The following is a 19,051-nucleotide window of genomic DNA, read 5'->3' as shown; positions in this document are numbered from 1 at the left end:
GGAGTCGCAGCGTCATGTTGCAACTGTACACAACTCTGGTGCGGCCGCACTTGGAGTACTGTGTGCAGTTCTGGTCCCCACATTACAGGAAGGATGTGGAGGCTTTGGAGAGGGTGCAGAGGAGGTTTACCAGGATGTTGCCTGGTATGCAGGGGAGGTCCTATGAGGAGAGACTGAGGGATTTGGGGTTGTTTTCACTGGAAAGAAGGCGGCTAAGAGGGGATCTTATAGAAACATATAAGATGATTAGAGGTTTAGATAGGGTGGATGGTGATAGCCTGTTTCCTCGGATGGAGAAAGCTAGCACGAGGGGGCATGGCTTTAAATTAAGGGGGGGTAGTTATAGGACGGATGTCAGGGGCAGGTTCTTTACCCAGAGGGTGGTGAGGGATTGGAATGCCCTGCCTGCTGCAGTTGTAAATGCGCCTAGTTTGGGGGCGTTTAAGAGATTGGTGGATAGGTTTATGGACGAAAAGGGATTGGTTTAGATTAGTGGGTCAATGTTTTTTTAAAAATAAGACTGGTCGGCGCAACATTGTGGGCCGAAGGGCCTGTTCCGCGCTGTAATGTTCTATGTTCTATGTTCTATGGATCTTGGAAAAAGGGATATTGCTGTTTGACATTTCTTTCTCTTTCAGCATCAAGAATGTTTATTATTTAAAACAAATCTCCAGAAAAAATATTAAATACTGGCAGTGCTGCTATGTTAGATAAAAAAAAACACTCACTTCCACACGGTTATTCCTAATGAACAAAGGACCCCGATGAATCCAGGGAAGAAGAGCAGGAATATAAAGATGGTTTTCATGTGAGACGCTCGCCAGGCCTGGCGAGGAGGCTGGCAGTTCATCATCAGGCTAACCTAAACATTCAAATCCAAAGTGTTAATCAGCACTTTGCTTCAATACAACATTCAGAATGGCTGCAGAGTCACGTAGTACAGACACTACAATACTGTGGGGATACTATCACCAACAGATAAATATAAATATGCAAACTCCATAATTTACCCATTGTACTTATACCACACAGGAATAAGAATGAGAAACAGCGCCACAATTCCTATACTTATAGGCTACTACATTTGAATAGCACTCAGACACCCATTTACTCACTGCAGGTCTGAGCTTCCACACTCTGCAAAAGGAACCCCACAGTTTAGTGATCCCTCCCTGGAGATTCTCCTCCAGCCAGCTGAGGAAAGGAATGGGAGCAGGAGATCTTCCTGTCTGACCTGGGGGGCAGCTACCAGGAAGTAACTGCCCACAGGCTCCAAAGTAGGACTGCCCTACAGAGCAGGAAACGCAGGAGTGATGTGCTGTGTTCCACAGGCGAAGTGAAAAGTCTATTCCCTGCAAATACACACTCTCATCATCACATCCAGCAGTTTAAGGGTTCCAGGCTGTAGGGAAACCACCAGCTCCCAATGTGTCACAGCCACTAAAGCTCACCATCTCACGGAAGGTGTTACACAAATGGCATCTTAATCCCTAACTGGGGAGCGCTCAGGATACAAAACAGCATGCAAGTTCCTTCACCCACAGCGCCCACACTCAATCCATCCAAAGAGAAGAATGTAATAAAAAGTTAGAGCTATGACCAAGTGGGCAGCACAGAACAGACTCTCACCCCATTCGAGGAGCAGGCTCCAGAGCTAACAGGTGAGATTGCCAGCATCTGTGGAGGGGGACAGAGCCAACATTTCAGATCTGGAGCCTGACAAAGGGGCATCCAGACTGGAAACGTTGGCTCTATTCTCTCTCCACAGAGGCTGTCAGACCTGCTGAGATTTCAGCTTCCGTAGTATTTTGCTTTAATCTTGGTGCACGCATTGACTTGGGCTTTGAGAGCTGGATAATATTGAGGACTGACTTTCTCTAAGAGTGATGCTTCTGCAAATCTCCCAAGTTGTCAGCAACATCTATAAAGATTGATGTGTCAGTACTGACTGAGACACCTTTCTCTGTAATGCAAAGATTATCCAAGAAACTTGGAAAGCTTCCAACAAACACAAACTCCTGAGTGTTGGTAAAGAAACATAGAAACATTGAAGATAGAAGCAGGAGGAGGCCATTTGGCCCTTCGAGCCTGCCCCGCCATTCCAGCAGCAAGCCATTGTGCTGATGAGGAACTCTCTGGAAGGACAACACAAACACACCTTACAGCGTTGATGTCAAGTTGCAGGTCATTGTATCCAGATGTGTGGAGGGGGGGGGGGCGCTGATGGGGGTTAGTAACAGAGCGATGCCTCTCCATTAGGTATCTATGGCAATGGGGTCCAGTTCAAACAGTGAAGACTATCCTTGTGACCCAGCCTGTAGAACCAAGCTGGTGTACTGACATCAGCGCATCCATGTTTGAATTGATTTGTTAGAAAGCTGCCAGGCCACTGATTTGCTGAATGTCTGTTTGAAGGGACTGTACTATCTGGAGCGGCTCCAGGACCTGCACTAATTGGATGTAATCCACATTCCATATCAGTTACATGTTGCCATGGCTACAATGCATCCCAAGGATGGCACCATCGTAAGGGTGGAAGGTGACTAAAGCTGCTTCCACCATCACTCAGAGCTCTGGTTTCTCCTGAGATGTTTGTGCTGGGAGTGATGGTGTTGGAGTGTCCCTGACACTGAACTCTGAAGAGAGTATCAATTGTGCCAACCAGCCGTGACCTTATTCCTCCTCCTACAAGATTGTCACAGGCGCATCTGCCACACTGTAACTGTTCAGTAGCATCCTCGACTGCCTTCTTTAGAGCCGTTCCCTTCCACACCCGCCTTCTCCGAGGAGACGTCTCCTCCCTCGGGGAAATTGACCCCACAGCGGTACAGGGTGAGGAAGATGCAGCCAATGACTGTGATGTGGGAGAGTTACTGTGGTGAGGATTGGATGGCCCAAACTGGGCAGTCAAACATCAGAAAGACATCTTCAGGAAGCCAGTGGTTTACCCAATCATGCACATTCTGGCAGAATACGCTGCATTGTTCCTCAGAAATACTCTCAAAGTCATTGCCTTACCAATAGTCACCAAAGAGCCAACCCTCCAAATGCTGAGTCCCTCAAAGTAAGTGACTCAGGGAGTAAGAGTGGTGGGACCTCCCTGGGTCCCTGTGACAGAGACACAGGATCTGCTGTCAGCAGTCACAAATAACATGAAACCTTGTGACTATGAGAGGGTAAAATTCTTTTCTGTTCATGAATCTCACAGGCTGCTGCCACGGGTCTCTCCAGGTCACGTGTGTGCAGCCAATAACAACCTACACACAGGGAAATTGCTGATCAGGTCCAGCACAGCTCCCTCCTGTGTTGGGCCCTCCACATACTGATTTAAAAAGTTCTCCGGTACACATTTCAAGAAAGCTAGTCTATCCAAGCTTTAACACTATGTATGTCCCAGTTATTGCTGGGAAAGTTGAAATCACTGAATATAGTAACCCTATTATTGTTGTTTTTACACACCTCCACAAACCGAGCACAGATTTGCCCCTCAATATCTCGCTATCGGGGGGTCAAAAATAAACATCTAACAATGTGGCTGCCCCTTTTTTCCTAAGCTCGACCCACAAAGTTTCATTTGATGCCTCCTCCAAGATATCATTTCTCCTTACGGCAGTAACTGACTCCTTAACTAATAATACAATATCTCCTCTTTAATCTCCTCCATTTCTCGCCTGAAGACTCTATATCCCGGAATGTTGAGTTGCCAATCGTGTCCTTTGTAACCACTATGGTTAGTACTGCTGCCTCACAGCGCCAGGGACATGGGTTTGATTCCTGGCTTAGGTCACTGTTTGTGTGGAGTTTGCATGTTCTCCTCATCTTTGCGTGGGTTTCCTCCGGGTGCTCCGGTTTCCTCCCACATTCTGAAAGGGTGCATTGACCCAAACAGGTGCCGGACAGTGGCGACTAGGGGAATTTCACAGTAACAGTGTTAATGTAAGCCTCACTTGTGGCTAATGAATAAATAAACTTTAAACTTTCCTTTGACCATGTCTCTGTGATGGTTACTATATCACATAGTTGGTGAAAAATACATGTAGCCACATTCCTGGGAAGTGAAGTTGCCTCTGACACTGTCTCCAGGAATCAGTCGCATCTCCTGCAGACCCTTGGCTACGTCTAACACCTTTGTGGATGATGTCCCTCCCTCCTCAGGAAAATCTGGAGCTTCCTGAGCTCCAAAGGCACTGCCTCTTCAGGGCAATATTCTTGCTCAAACTGTGCCTTCTTCCCCTCCTCCTTCTTATCCTATCTACCAACAAGACAGCATCAGATAGAGCCAGCATTCTGTCCTCCTCCTTGTATCTGTGACAGATGTAATTGAACAATCTGCTGGGTCAGTCAGTCAGGCTGTAGTCAGTTCTGAGATATTCAGTATTGAGTTATGAAGGTGAGTGTGCCTTAACCAGTACACCAACAACATTGTGGGGTCCATATCACAGCCGCCACTGCACTCGTTTGATCAAACTTTCCTTTAGGGTACCTCTGTAAGGATAAGATTGCCACTTAGACCAATCACACTCCAGTGCCAAAACGGACTGGATTCTCACCTGAATGCACAGTGTTAGTATGGGAGGACAGCAGGTCCATTGTGTATGAGACACTTGGTCCAGCTCTTGGCAAAATCATGTTCTCCACCGTTGGAGCAGGAAATTAATTGGGTGTCCCTTCGCCCGACTCAAATTGATTATCCTGAACTAAATGTTCAGTTCTCTCCCCAATCACTTTTCTCAAGCCTGTTTCTCTAACTGTGTTGCTGATCACTGAGTACAAACATGGTGCTTATCACATTCATCAGTGTGGCCTGCTTCCAACCTCCCACATCACTAACAAGTTCCTCCAGTCATCCTGCACCCTCACCATCTCCTAATTCCCCTTCCTCCTGTTACTGTTGTGATCACCATGTGCTATTGATATATTTTATGTTTAAGGGAAATATTTTAAAATTTAACAGTTTCGCTAGGTAGTCAGTATGTCTGGCATAAATATAACTCAGATGCTGGGACAGCAGGATAATTACTCATTTTACTTTGTAGAATTTACTTAGAAGAGAGGTAATGGATTTTTGTTTATAGATGAAGATCTCCCCTGGGGATTTTGTTTAGGTTGATTGACAGGGTCATGTGATAATGTGATTAATGGGAGGAGCTAGCTTTGTAGCAGGGAAAATAAAGCTTTCAGTTTCTGGCTGGGATTTGTTTAAAGACAGAGGGTCGGAGGTTAAGAGGGGTGCCCCCACTGCCACGGTGACACTGCCCAAGGAGAAAAGTGATCATGCTCAGGGGGCACCACGGCATTTACCACCAGACACCAGGCAATGCCTAGGGGCAGAGGCCAGATAGGGCAAGGCCCATCGGGATAGGGCTCGGGGGGGCGGGGAGAGGGAGGGGAGATTGGTGGGGATGGATGGTTCTACAGCCACTCTGTACGCGGTGATGACAAAGGAGGGAGGCCCTCGATCAGGGCTGGCAATCAGGGTGGTGGGAGGGGCAGGGCTGCCTACCGATGGTGGGGGAGGTGGAGCTGGTGGTAGAGACATATCTGGAAAGCCAATGATTGGACCATGTTGGGGGAGGGGCAGGAGGGCAGCGATGTGAAGTCTTGGGGCTGGCCAGCGATTGGGAGGCAGGAAGTGTGAGGCTACTGTGTATGTACTAATCTCAGTGCTGACCAGCGCATGCGCAATAGAATGCTGGCTTCTCGCTCAGGAATAGGCCCCGCCCCCATCTTCTCACTCAGGAATAGGCCCCACCCCCATCTTCTCACTCAGGAATAGGCCCCGCCCCCAGCTTCTCGCTCAGGAATAGGCCCCGCCCCCAGCTTCTCCCACAGGAATAGGCCCCGCCCCCAGCTTCTCCCACAGGAATAGGCCCCACCCCCAGCTTCTCACTCAGGAATAGGCCCCGCCCCCAGCTTCTCACTCAGGAATAGGCCCCGCCCCCAGCTTCTCGCTCAGGAATAGACCCCGCCCCCAGCTTCTCGCTCAGGAATAGACCCCGCCCCCAGCTTCTCACACAGGGATGGGCCCCGCCCCCAGCTTCTCGCTCAGGAATAGGCCCCGCCCCCAGCTTCTCCCACAGGAATGGGCCCCGCCCCCAGCTTCTCGCTCAGGAATGGGCCCCGCCCCCAGCTTCTCCGACAGGAATAGACCCTGCCCCCAGCTTCTCACTCAGGAATGGGCCCCGCCCCCAGCTTCTCGCTCAGGAATGGGCCCCGCCCCCAGCTTCTCACTCAGGAATAGGCCCCGCCCCCAGCTTCTCACTCAGGAATAGGCCCCGCCCCCAGCTTCTCGCTCAGGAATAGACCCCGCCCCCAGCTTCTCGCTCAGGAATAGACCCCGCCCCCAGCTTCTCACACAGGGATGGGCCCCGCCCCCAGCTTCTCGCTCAGGAATAGGCCCCGCCCCCAGCTTCTCCCACAGGAATGGGCCCCGCCCCCAGCTTCTTGCTCAGGAATGGGCCCCGCCCCCAGCTTCTCCGACAGGAATAGACCCTGCCCCCAGCTTCTCACTCAGGAATGGGCCCCGCCCTCAGCTTCTCACTCAGGAATGGGCCCCGCCCCCAGCTTCTCGCTCAGGAATAGACCCCGCCCCCAGCTTCTCGCTCAGGAATAGACCCCGCCCCCAGCTTCTCACACAGGGATGGGCCCCGCCCCCAGCTTCTCGCTCAGGAATAGGCCCCGCCCCCAGCTTCTCCCACAGGAATGGGCCCCGCCCCCAGCTTCTTGCTCAGGAATGGGCCCCGCCCCCAGCTTCTCCGACAGGAATAGACCCTGCCCCCAGCTTCTCACTCAGGAATGGGCCCCGCCCTCAGCTTCTCACTCAGGAATGGGCCCCGCCCCCAGCTTCTTGCTCAGGAATGGGCCCCGCCCCCAGCTTCTCCGACAGGAATAGACCCTGCCCCCAGCTTCTCACTCAGGAATGGGCCCCGCCCCCAGCTTCTCGCTCAGGAATAGGCCCCGCCCCCTGCTTTTGAATGATTTTCGCGCTCAGGCTCTCAGTGATGCTCAGAGTGTGGGAGATTCATTTTGAAAATCCTACTGAAAAAAACAATGGGATTTACTCCTGTTTTCGACACTAAGAATTTTTTTGGGAGAATCGCAGCCGACATTCTTCCTTGATGTATCTTCTCTGATAATGCAGCTAATTGAAAACAAAATGTGAATGAATTGCTTTGAAATTATGGTACAACTTTAACTAAATAAATATCAGGATGCTTTCATTCATTACACACTGAATTAATACCTGACAGCTTTTAAAAAGTATACAGTTTTAAACAACATTTTCCTTATCAAACTCTTTCGTTTGATATTATGATGGAATGGTATAAAATGTAAACGATAAAAGTTTGACAATTCCTAGATTAGCAGTTAACGTAAAGAATTTCAAATGCATAATTCCTACTAATCGCAGTTATCTGCAGTATATTGAAGTGTTAATGCGAGATTGAGGTTACAGTTCTTACACAAATCACTAACATTGATAAATATTTAAATCAATTGTAATTGTGGACTAGTTATCATACCTTTTTAACATGAAATATAATGAAGAACTTTATGATCTGAATTGCGGGTAGAAGAGGTGCAAAGTAAATTCCAATCCTGAAATGTAAGTTTTTAAATGGAGAACAGTGAGTAAACTGTATTGAAATACATAAAACTGTGTAACTCCAGAGATCTTTTTAATTTTGTAAATCTACATACCATGCTAGAATTTGTGCGTAGATTAAACCTAAAACATTCCTCGCAATGTCAAATTCTGGCACTCCAAGTTGACGGCAGCAATGCGTTCCCATGAAGCTGAAGGCATTTAATAAACCAAAATGTTAAATTATTGGTATTTCATAACAAGTACTCCTTGCTAAATCATTCCAGGTTATTTTAAATATTAACGGTAAACTATGTAACACAATTCAATCTCGTCAGTAATAAAACATCAATGCTTAGATAAAGTACCCTTTGCACATTGCCAATCAGTATTCAGAATGAGTAATTTCGTTTACAATTCCGTGGCACTGATACAATCTGAAATTTTGTGGATAATCTTTTTCCGCTGGACCAATAACAAATTCAACTCTTAGACTGCTAGAATTGCCTGGGAAAAGATGCTTTGACACATGGATCATCCAGACCACCAGGAAGAGGACACATTGGATGGATAATGGGGTAAAGATGAGGCAACAGAGCATTTCAAAATGGGTGTGAGTTTTCCTTTTCTAGTTTCAAGAAGGTAGTGAAGATGGTTTGCTTTGACAATATTGCATGTGACAGTGTTTGCAAGTTGATTTAACCTTCCCCAGTTAATGGGCAATGGGCAACACCCACTTGCCTATTCCAATCGCTCTAACACCCCTCTCACCTATTCTATCTGCTTGTTTGACGTTCTTGAATAGTCTTGGAAGATCCTTAATTTTTTCCAGCGATGAATCAAGAAAACCAATGCTCATAATTTTGCCTCTCGCCACAGCCTTCATACTCTTTTCACTAACTCTGCCACTCCCAATCCCTAGCCTCCTCCAGCCCCACAACTCACTTACCCTCATGACATTTCTGTTCTTTCAATCTTGGCCTCTGGTGCTGCTTCTCACCATTAGTAGCCAAGTCTTCAAACATCTTGGCTCCATTCTCAGGAATTCCCACTCTAAACTCCAAAGTCTCTATGTTTCTCTCTCTCTTTCAGGTCCTTCAAAAGGAAGATGTTCTTCCTTTAAGTCCACCCCCTCCCCCTTCCCTTCTAATATCTACTCCCCGTTGTCAGCGTCTGTTTTTCTCAGATCACATTTCTGAAGTGCTTTGTGATCTGCACCTAAAGCATTAGATTAAATACTTACTGTTTATAACATCTCCCAAATTGAAAGTAGGTCTAAACAAAGGGTGTCATTTTAAAACATCAGAACTTTGAGATTTTATTACATTGAGATCAGGATAATAAACTGAATATAAAGGTAACCTGGCCCTGTGGCGTTTTCTCTGTTAGCTCTTGTTCCCATCGAATTTTACTTCTAAACTTGATTGTGTTTGAGTGGCGATTACCCCACTTTTCAACCTTTATGCAGTGGTACACAGGTGAAGATTTAAAACAAAGATAAAATCCTGTCCTGAGCAGGTCTCAGATCAGGGTAGCCACCTGCTCCCACCTCTTTATAAAGCACTGCACTAGCTTACCCTCAGGCCCAAAGAAACATAAACTATCCATCAGCATGCAGCAAGAGACCTGCTGGCTCATTTAAAACATGTTAACATGTCTCCAACAGCTACGCAAACCTTATTTGTGACTAATTTGTGACTTTTTAGTACGATAAATACTGAATTTGCACATATTTAATTTCATTTCATTATTGGATTGGAATAATAACTATTTTTTAATCTAAAATTGCTTCACATCAGCAAGAGAATTTGTGGATAAATCCTACCTTCGAATAAACTCCCCAAAGAAGGAACCCAGTAAAGAGAAGATGAAATCAGTTATCACAAGTCGGTACAGGTCTTGGCCCACAAACGTTTCCCAGCACTGTAACATAACAAATGACAAGCTTAATCCATAACAATTTGACAAATAATCTTGTAAATTACCAGGCAAAAACATTTGCAAAATGTTCTTAAAAAGCATTAAAAATATTCTAACAGATATAAGAGTAATTGAGAAGAGATTAATAAAAGTGAAACCTGAAATTAAAACAGGGAAATGCTGGGAAAGCTCAGCAGGTCTGACACTGTCTGGGGAAAGAGAAATAGATTTCACATTTCGAGTCTATATGACTTCAGAAGTAAAAAAAGGGAGAAATGTGATGGAATTTATACTGTATAAGAGGGATCGGGCTTGTGGGTGAAAGTATAGAATCTTAGAATAGGATCACAGAATTGCTACAGTACAGGAGAAGGTGGTCTGGCCGACACCAATCCCAGCCTACCCCCGTAACCCCACATCTTTACCCTGCTAGACCCCCCCAAAACTAGGGTCAACTTAGCATGGCCAATCCACCTAACCAACTCATCTTTGGACAGTGGGAGGAAACTAGAGCACCCGGAGGAAACCCACGCAGATACAGGGTCCCTGGCACTGTGAGGCAACAGTGCTAACTACTGTGTCACGGTGCTGCCCTGCGATAGGTGGGAGATGAGAAAGATTGCACAAAGGTGTGGAGGACATAAGGCAGAGGTGTTATTAGCAGTGTGAAGAACTATAGAAAGTGCTGATAACGGCACCAATGTTCTATACCAGAAAGTATTTTCTGGGAGAACAAATGTCAGTGTTCTGTGGAAGCAAAAAGTAAGAACAAGTTGGGGAGGACGGGTGGGGGGACTTTGCAGAAGGACAAAGCTTTTTTTGGATTAAACAGGGGTCAAGCTGGAGGTGAAAGTTCACAGTTATTGAACTGAATGTCCAGAAGGTTATAAAGTGCTGGATCAGAGATGAGATGCTGTTCCTCCAGTCTGTGCTGGCTTCACTGGAACATTTCCACAAGCCCAGTGTGAATATATGGGTACGAGAGCAGGAAGCTGAGTTAAAATGGCAAACAACAGGAAGGCTGGGGTCATGCGTGTGGGCTGAGTGAAGGTGTTCCACTAAGCAGTCGTCCAGTCTGCATTTACTCTCCCTAATGTAGAGGAGAGCACAGTGGGAACAGCGGCTACAATAGACCAAACTGAAGGAAGCAAGTGAAATGCTGCTTAATCTGAAAGGAGTGTTTGGCACCTTGGACAACAAGAATGGAGGAGGCAAAGGGGCGGGTGTTGCACCTTCTGTGGTTACAGTGGAAAGATAGTGAATGTCCTATCAACCGCAGCGGGAATAGGGATAGTGGGAGGATGGAGGTGGAGGGGCCCATGGTTAAAACAAAAGGCAAACATGTCACAAACATTGTTTTTGAAAGTTGAATCGTTAGAACTGATGTGATGGAGGAAACTGGGAGAAGAATAAAATATTTGCTTAATAATCATTTGTGAGTACAGAAGTTCAGTATTGCTGGAAGAGACATGTTAAACCTTTTTGTCTTGCACTCACCAGGAAACTTTATAAGAACACCAGTGTAAGGGGAACGCAACAACTTATACTGTCTGAGAGGAGATTGCTGATTGGTTGGCAAGTGGACACTGATTGGCAAAGGCATTGCCGTAGGGTTGATGGTAACTGAGAATTAACTGCAAAGCTTTGAAATTTAAACCAGGCAGTTTTACCTTGATTGGTCAAGGCATTACTCTGGGGAATGAATCAGCAAATGGCGATTACATATTTTGCTTAGCTGAAACAGGCACAACGTGTGTCTGTGTTCTTCCTGCCTGCCTACAAAGAAAAGGACCCTGAGCATTAACAGATGTAGCTTCCAGTTCACACGAATACACCACACAGAGAATCAAACTAACAATCTCAAATTAGGGCCAATGTTTTGAGTTGGATGACCCTTCGTCCCAGCTGACTTGTCAGAGGGTCATCTAGACTCGAATTGTTGGCTCTATTCTCTCCCCACAGATGGTGTCAGACCTGCTGAGATTTTCCAACTTTTTCTGTTGGTGTTTCCGATTCCAGCATCTGTGGTATTTTGCTTTTAAATTAGTTTTCATTGATTCTTATCAAACAGAGGAATTTTTTAGCAAATGTTGTCCAATCACAGAATCACGTTGGATGTTGGAAACTGTTTTTTTTTGAGTTTTTCAAGTGCTGGCTGGTTGGATGTGATCTGGAGCTTGCCTATCGAGAGTATGAGCTGGAACATAGTGTTTGATACAATCCACTGAGCGTTCACTTACCAACCAATCAGCAATCTCTGCTCAAATCATATAAGCTGTTCTTTTCCCCTTTTGCTGGGATTACTACAATGAGTCCTGATGAGTGCCAGACAAAATACTTTGACACGTCTCTTTTTTCAGCAGCAGTTATTTAATAGTTGAATAATGAGTTGAGTGAGAATAAATATTGATTAAAAGTTGCTGTGATACGTACCTCCACTGTGTTTGCTACTGTCACTAGCCAATAGTAACACAGAACTCCAACTACTGACATTTTCAGCAACACATTCCTGCAAAGAAGAAATGAGCTTATTTATTATTTATATTACACACGTCTCCAATAACCAGATATAAACCACTTACACAGATTAGTATAGTGCCTGTTCTAACAATTCTCCACATCTGCCAAAGTTTGGTGTTCAAGTTAAATTTACATTCTGAATATTATTCCTACACTCAGGTGTGCCTTATACAATAACGGGAGTACATTTTGTCTCAGGACTGCTCAGTATAAAAGTCAAATTAGGGTGACATTTAGACCAGATGCAACCAATTTTCTGAAAATTCTCTCAGTTTGTGGAAGTCACTGGCAGGGCAGCATTTATTGTCCACAGGCTGTTTCCCTGAGAGGGTGATGTAGAGACGCTGGTGTTGGGCTGTTTCCCTGAGAGGGTGATGTAGGGATGCTGGTGTTGGGCTGTTTCCCTGAGAGAGTGATGTAGAGACGTTGGTGTTGGGCTGTTTCCCTGAGAGGGTGATGTAGAGACACTGGTGTTGGGCTGTTTCCCTGAGAGAGTGATGTAGAGACACTGGTGTTGGGTTTTTTCCTGAGAGAGTTATGTAGAGATGCTGGTGTTGGGCTGTTTCCCTGAGAGGGTGATGTAGAGACACTGGTGTTGGGTTTTTTCCTGAGAGAGTTATGTAGAGACACTGGTGTTGGGCTGTTTCCCTGAGAGAGTGATGTAGAGACACTGGTGTTGGGTTTTTTCCTGAGAGAGTTATGTAGAGATGCTGGTGTTGGGCTGTTTCCCTGAGAGGGTGATGTAGAGACGCTGGTGTTGGGCTGTTTCCCTGAGAGGGTGATGTAGAGACGCTGGTGTTGGGCTGTTTCCCTGAGAGGGTGATGTAGAGACGCTGGTGTTGGGCTGTTTCCCTGAGAGGGTGATGTAGAGACGCTGGTGTTGGGCTGTTTCCCTGAGAGGGTGATGTAGAGACGCTGGTGTTGGGCTGTTTCCCTGAGAGGGTGATGTAGAGACGCTGGTGTTGGGCTGTTTCCCTGAGAGGGTGATGTAGAGACGCTGGTGTTGGGCTGTTTCCCTGAGAGGGTGATGTAGAGACGCTGGTGTTGGGCTGTTTCCCTGAGAGAGTGATGTAGAGACGCTGGTGTTGGGCTGTTTCCCTGAGAGGGTGATGTAGAGACGCTGGTGTTGGGCTGTTTCCCTGAGAGAGTGGCAGTGCTCCTTCTTCTTGACCAGGAGAAGTACAATCTTTTAATAGTGGTTTGAACCATTTGTAGGGGCTTGCTGGACCATTACAGGGCAGTTAAGACTCAACCACATGGATATAGGACTGAAGGCACCAAGTTGCAGACAGGGTAGATTTTGCAGTCCCACCAGCTGTGGGAATGGTCACTGGTCAGACAGAAGATTCAACAGACCATTAAAAGGTCCACTGACTTTGGGAGCAGAAAGTTTCACTTGTGTTTCCTTTCTTTAATTCTTTATAAATTCCAACAGGTTCATTGTGATGTTAACTTCCAAATATTTTAATCTGAAGTGAAGTTCTCAGACTGCTGGTGGTGAGATTATAACTCCTGCTCTCTGGATTATTATTTCAGGTTTCTATTAGCCCATAACATGATGGTTCCATTTCCACATTGCCTCCATATCTCCTGATCGATTGGTGCTACTATTTCAGATATAAAATAGGTAGCAAGTTTTATTCCCATCATTTAAAGTTCAAAGTGTTGTCCCACCCAAAAGGAACATATATTATACATTATGTGAGAAATAAATGCCTATATTCTGTATTTACTCTCCTAATGCTTCTATCTTCATTACACATCCTGCTGGTTTGTATTCAAGTGTTACTTTCACTGTCTATCTGTAGACTTTTGTACCCTCCAATGGTGTTAGTGCATTTACTGTGGCTAATCCGCCTGATCTTCACATCTTTGGAGTGTGGGTGGAACGCGGAGCACAAAGGGGAGAATGTGCAAACTCGTCACAGACAGTGACCCAAGGCTGAAATTGAACCCAGGTCCCAGGTCATTGAGGCAGCAGTGTTAACCACTGTGCTATCGTGCACACCCTTGTTTGTTTGTCAAACCTGCCAATCTTAAGCTATTTAGCATCACTTCTAACATTAAGAAATCCCTTTCCAGCCTCATTAATCTCTCCCTTTTTGAATCATTTCAGTTTCTACTGACTGTAGTATTTGGAGGCAGGGAGAGCCTGTCAGCCCAAATGTCTGCTTAGTCACTCTAGCCTATTTACAGGCTAAATGGTAGGATCTGAAGAGTGCAGATGAACAGAGGAATGTGGGAATACGAGTACAGAATTCCCTAAAAGTGATGTCACAGGTGGATAGGGTCATAAAGAGTGCTTTTGGTACATTGGCCTTTATAAATCGGAGTATCGAGTATAAAAGTTGGAATGTTATGGTAAGGTTGTATAAGGCATTGGTGAGGCCGAATTTAGAGTATTGCGTACAGTTTTGGTCATCTAGTTACAGGAAGGATGTAAATAAGGTTGAAAGAGTGCAGAGAAGGTTCACAAGGATGTTGCCAGGACTTGAGAAGCTGAGTTACAGAGAGAGATTGAATAGGTTAGGACTTTATTCCCTGGAGCGTAGAAGAATGAGAGGAGATTTGATAGAGGTGTATAAGATTATGATGGGTATGGATAGAGTGAATGCAAGCAGGCTTTTTCCACTGAGGCTGGGGGAGAAAAAAACCCAGAGGGCATGGGTTAAGGGTGAAAGGAGAAAAGTTTAAAGGGGATATTAGGGGGGGCTTCTTCACGCAGAGAGTGGTGGGAGTGTGGAATGAGCTGCCGGATAAAGTGGTAAATGCAGGGTCACTTTTAACATTTAAGAAAAACTTGGATGGGTTCATGGATGAGAGGGGTCTGGAGGGATATGGTCCAAGTGCAGGTCAGTGGGACGAGGCAAAAAATGGTTCGGCACAGACAAGAAGGGCCAAAAGGCTTGTTTCTGAGCTGTAATTTTCTATGGTTTCTATCTCTCTGATTTCATCCTCTTGGTACAGTTGACCCATTGCACTTCCTGTGCTACCTGATGATAGAAGTTACTGCTCATCCTCCCTCTTTCAGACAGTGTTCCATCACATTCCACACAGAGTGCATACTATCTCTCCCACACTCCTCTAGGGGCTGGGGGAGGTTGTGCTTCTTTGCAATTCATCTGAAATTTAACAAACCAGAGGAAACCCGAGTTTGAGGTATAAGGAGAGGCTGGAGAAACTGGGACTATTTTTCCCTCGAGCAGAGGAGGCTGAGGGGTGACCTTATAGAGGTCTATAAAATAATGAGGGGCATAGATCAGCTAGATAGTTAATATCTTTTCCCAAAGGTGGGGGAGTCTAAAACTAGAGGGCACAGGCTTAAGTTGAGGGGGAGAGATACAAAAGTGTCCAGAGGGGCAGTTTTTTAACACAGAGGGTGGTGAGTGTCTGGAACAGGCTGCCAAGGTGATAGTAGAGGTGGGTACAATTTTGTCTTTTAAAAGCGTTTGGACAGTTACATGGGCATGATCGGCATAGAGGGATGTGGGCCAAACGTGGGCAATTGGGACTAGCTTAGGGCTTAAGAAAAGGGGTGGCATGGACAAGTTGGACCAAAGAGCCTGTTTCCATACTGTAAACCTCAATGACTCGAAGTCGATATGATTGGTGCTGCAGTGCTGTTATTTTCTCACTGTTTGATGAAGGAGTTGTAAACATCAAAACCGGAATGGAGAGTAGTGATGACACATACAGCAGAAAAGTGTAGAAAATTGTAGAGAATGAAAGTCGAATCAGAACTAAACTGTAACTATGTGACAAAAAAACAAAATGAGAAGAAAAATAGGAGGAAAGAGAGACACTATCAACTCATGTCACCCGGGAATCTTAAAATGTTTGTAGCAAGAAGGTGGTGACCCTGGATCTCTCAGTTTAACCCACGGTGGGACATGATTTGCGTGCTGTAAACATTCAATAACTCAAGGTGCAACAGAAAGCTTGTTATTGCAACTGGACATTAATCACTTTCTTCAAAACAAGCATTGTTCCCAGCGATTTCATTAGATTTATTGTTCAAATAAAACATTTTAAGATTGTCACGATGGTTATGAACACTCTTTACAACAACTTTAGGTGATGATAGGATTTATTTGAAAGAGAAAATTGAAATCAATACCTTATAATGAGAATATATATCTCATCCCGAGGGTATTTGAATCTTTCCATAAAGCCCAGGAAGGAGAATAATAAAGGTATGCACAGATTGATGATGGCCACCACGAGAGGTAAAAGCAATGTTGCTGCTTGCTTTTGCAATTCTTCCTCAGTTGGATCTTTATAAATAAGCTATAAAAATATAAATCAAAGGATTTGTCTTCATTTCTCAAATCATTTGGAATACTTCTTGAACATTATGTATTGTTGCTTCCTAACATCATGATCCATTTTTATTCACTTATGGGACCTGGGCATCGCTGGCTGGCCAGCATTTACTCCCATTACTAGTTACCCTTGGGAAGGTGGTGATGTGCTGCCTTCTTGAATCGCTACAGTCCATGTTGTGTAGACACACCCACAGGGCTGTTAGCGAGAAAGTTCCAGGATTTTGATCCAATGACAGTGAAGGAACGCCGATATGTTCCCAAGTCAGGATAGTGAGTGACAGATTCCCCACCAGGATTTTTCAGTCCCAATGCAGGGGAGACCACCAAGATCCAGCCAAAAGTCCACTGACTATCGGTGGGACATGGTGCTCTCTTGTTTCTTTAATACACCAGAAACAATCTTTAGTACTCCAGTAATTAGACAACTTTTCCAGTGTATACTTTATATCCTGAACAATAATTTTTTTGTTTCCTTTTTGACAGTAACTTTTTTTGTACTTTTGTGCCATATCCTTTATTTGTAAGACAGTGTCAAAATCTATGCATATTACTAATTAGATTTGAATGAAGGTGTCCTTCGGTCTATTATTTTAAAATCAATTCTATTATCTTTCTGTTGCAACATTCAGCAGCCTCTTGAATGGGTCCAATGTCTGAGTTGAATTCTTCCCAATCACCTTCTGTATAAAGAAATAGATCCCACCTTGGGTCAGAAATCTGCTATTCACTCTCCTGATCTGTGCCTTCTCATCCCATTGCCTTGGTGTATCTGGAAGTATTGTCCATGTTATCTTATTAAATGTACAAATTCTCACTCTAAGGAACAAAGAGCCCAGCCGTTCTTCATGGCTGCTCCCTCTTCAAACTCTGATAATCTGCCACATTTCTTCTCTTCTGCATCATCTCTGTGGATGTTTCTTTTCATCAGAATCCACACAATCATTTTTCATCAAAATACATTAATCACGTCAACTAAAACCGATTGTAGAAAACTGCCTATTCAGAGCTTGAACTGAGTCTATTCAATGATATGATCCAGTATCCTTTATTCTTCTCTCACAATGAGAAACAAATTCATGTACAATTGAGGGTATCTTTTAGCTTTGATCCCTGGAATTATTTTCCACTCAGAATAGATTGTACCTTTGCTGAGATTATATTTTGTTTGCTATGAACCAGCTCTCTTTATAAGATTTTGGCTGCTTCCTTTGAGTTAATGACCTCACTTGTTGTTATCTCTGAATATGACTGCATATCAGCAAAAATTAATTCCATTACGCATATTGTGATGACTTCAATCAGACAATTGGGATTGGCTTGCTTGAATATGAACTCCTTGATTAAGGGCCAAATTGATGGTCCAGTTAGGGAGCCCCATGTTCTGTACTTAAACAGGAGTGTCAGTTCCTCTGGCACTCCGGATGTAGCCTATGTATTGAGGGCACTCTGTATAGTGTTGTCGGTCAGATTTTGTAAATAAAGGAATTCTGGTGAAGAGACTTTCACCTCTAAGGGCTAATTATGTATATTAAGAGGAGAAAAGATTCCAACACACACTGGATAGTTCACCCTTAAATTACACTCTGCCCTTTGTCTTTAATTCTAATACTAATGTTCATTATTTTGAATTCTCACAGTCTGCCTGTGAGTAGTATGAAATCTCAGCAGCTCTGCTCTTTCTATTCTTACACCCATCTTTCTATCAGTTGACAGGGATACAAATCCGATAAGACAAGGTGATTTTATGAGTTCTCACAGCGCATGTGTTGGGGAGAATCAGCCAGAGCTCACAGACTGAAAGTGGAGAGCTTACAGGCTTGAAGACAGAAAGCAGAGAGTGGGGGAAGTCATAGTTCCTCACTGGCAGAAGGTGGGAAGTGGGCTTTCCCCAAGGATTGATATTTGAACAGTTGCTGTTCACAATTTACATTAACAATTTAGAATTTGAAATCAAGAAACAATTTTTTAAATTTGTGAATGACCCCAAGTTGGGGATGTTGAGCAGAGGAATATGTAGGTGGGTGGTGGGTGATAGGGAGGGGTGGGAGGTGGGGGGGGGGGTGTGGGGGTTGCTGGGGTGGTTATCAGTAATAAGGAGCCCTGCAACTAATTAGAAATATTAACAAACTTGTAGATTGGGCAGATAATTGGCAAATAAATTTCAACATGGATGGACATGAGGTTTTACCTTTTAACAAGAAAAATAAGAAGGTTACATATTATTTAGAAAATAAGAATCTAATTGGGATGGAAGAACAAAGGGTTATGGGTCACATATACATAAATCACTAAAAGTAGGGTCATAGATTAACAAGACCTTAAAAAAGCAAACTCTCATGTATAAGGTTTGTGGCTAGAAAGATAGATTTGAAAAGTAAGTGTTGGACCAGAGAACTGTGTGCAATTTTAGTCATCCTATTAAATGAAAAGTATTGAGGTAATGAAGAGGGTGCAATTTACAAGGATGATACCAAAATCCAGGGTATGGCTTTCCGGAAAGAATTCGCAGGTTGGGCCATTTTTCCATTGAGGAAAGGATGCTAAGTGGTGACCAAATAAAGGCTTAGGAGTTGTGAAAGAGCAGAACAGAGAGAATTCTCTTGTGGAAAAGAGTGGAACAAGAGGTCAGATGCAGTGAAAGGCAAACTAGCCAAGCATAGAACATAGAACACTACAGCACAAACAGGCCCTTCGGCCCACA

At 44.6% G+C, this 19,051-nt stretch overlaps 1 protein-coding gene across 1 annotated transcript in view; it reads right to left on the bottom strand.

Annotated features, from left to right (window-relative positions):
* tmc5 (transmembrane channel like 5) overlaps nucleotides 1-19,051 on the bottom strand; it is a 155,789-nt gene that overhangs the window by 53,740 nt on the left and 82,998 nt on the right. Inside the window, exons 11-16 of the mRNA XM_080206172.1 lie at nucleotides 16,143-16,312; nucleotides 11,939-12,014; nucleotides 9,411-9,508; nucleotides 7,702-7,797; nucleotides 7,524-7,599; nucleotides 729-862 (exon numbers count right to left, since the gene is read on the bottom strand). Coding sequence (XP_080062298.1) covers nucleotides 729-862; nucleotides 7,524-7,599; nucleotides 7,702-7,797; nucleotides 9,411-9,508; nucleotides 11,939-12,014; nucleotides 16,143-16,312 — 650 coding nt within the window. The remainder of the gene's footprint in view (nucleotides 1-728; nucleotides 863-7,523; nucleotides 7,600-7,701; nucleotides 7,798-9,410; nucleotides 9,509-11,938; nucleotides 12,015-16,142; nucleotides 16,313-19,051) is intronic.

Source organism: Carcharhinus amblyrhynchos, chromosome 18 (genome assembly GCF_965287045.1).
Source record: "Carcharhinus amblyrhynchos chromosome 18, sCarAmb.v2.hapA, whole genome shotgun sequence".
Lineage (NCBI taxonomy): Eukaryota > Metazoa > Chordata > Chondrichthyes > Carcharhiniformes > Carcharhinidae > Carcharhinus > Carcharhinus amblyrhynchos.
Note: the sequence above shows the minus strand (reverse complement) of the source record. Positions and strands in the feature narration are given on the sequence as shown.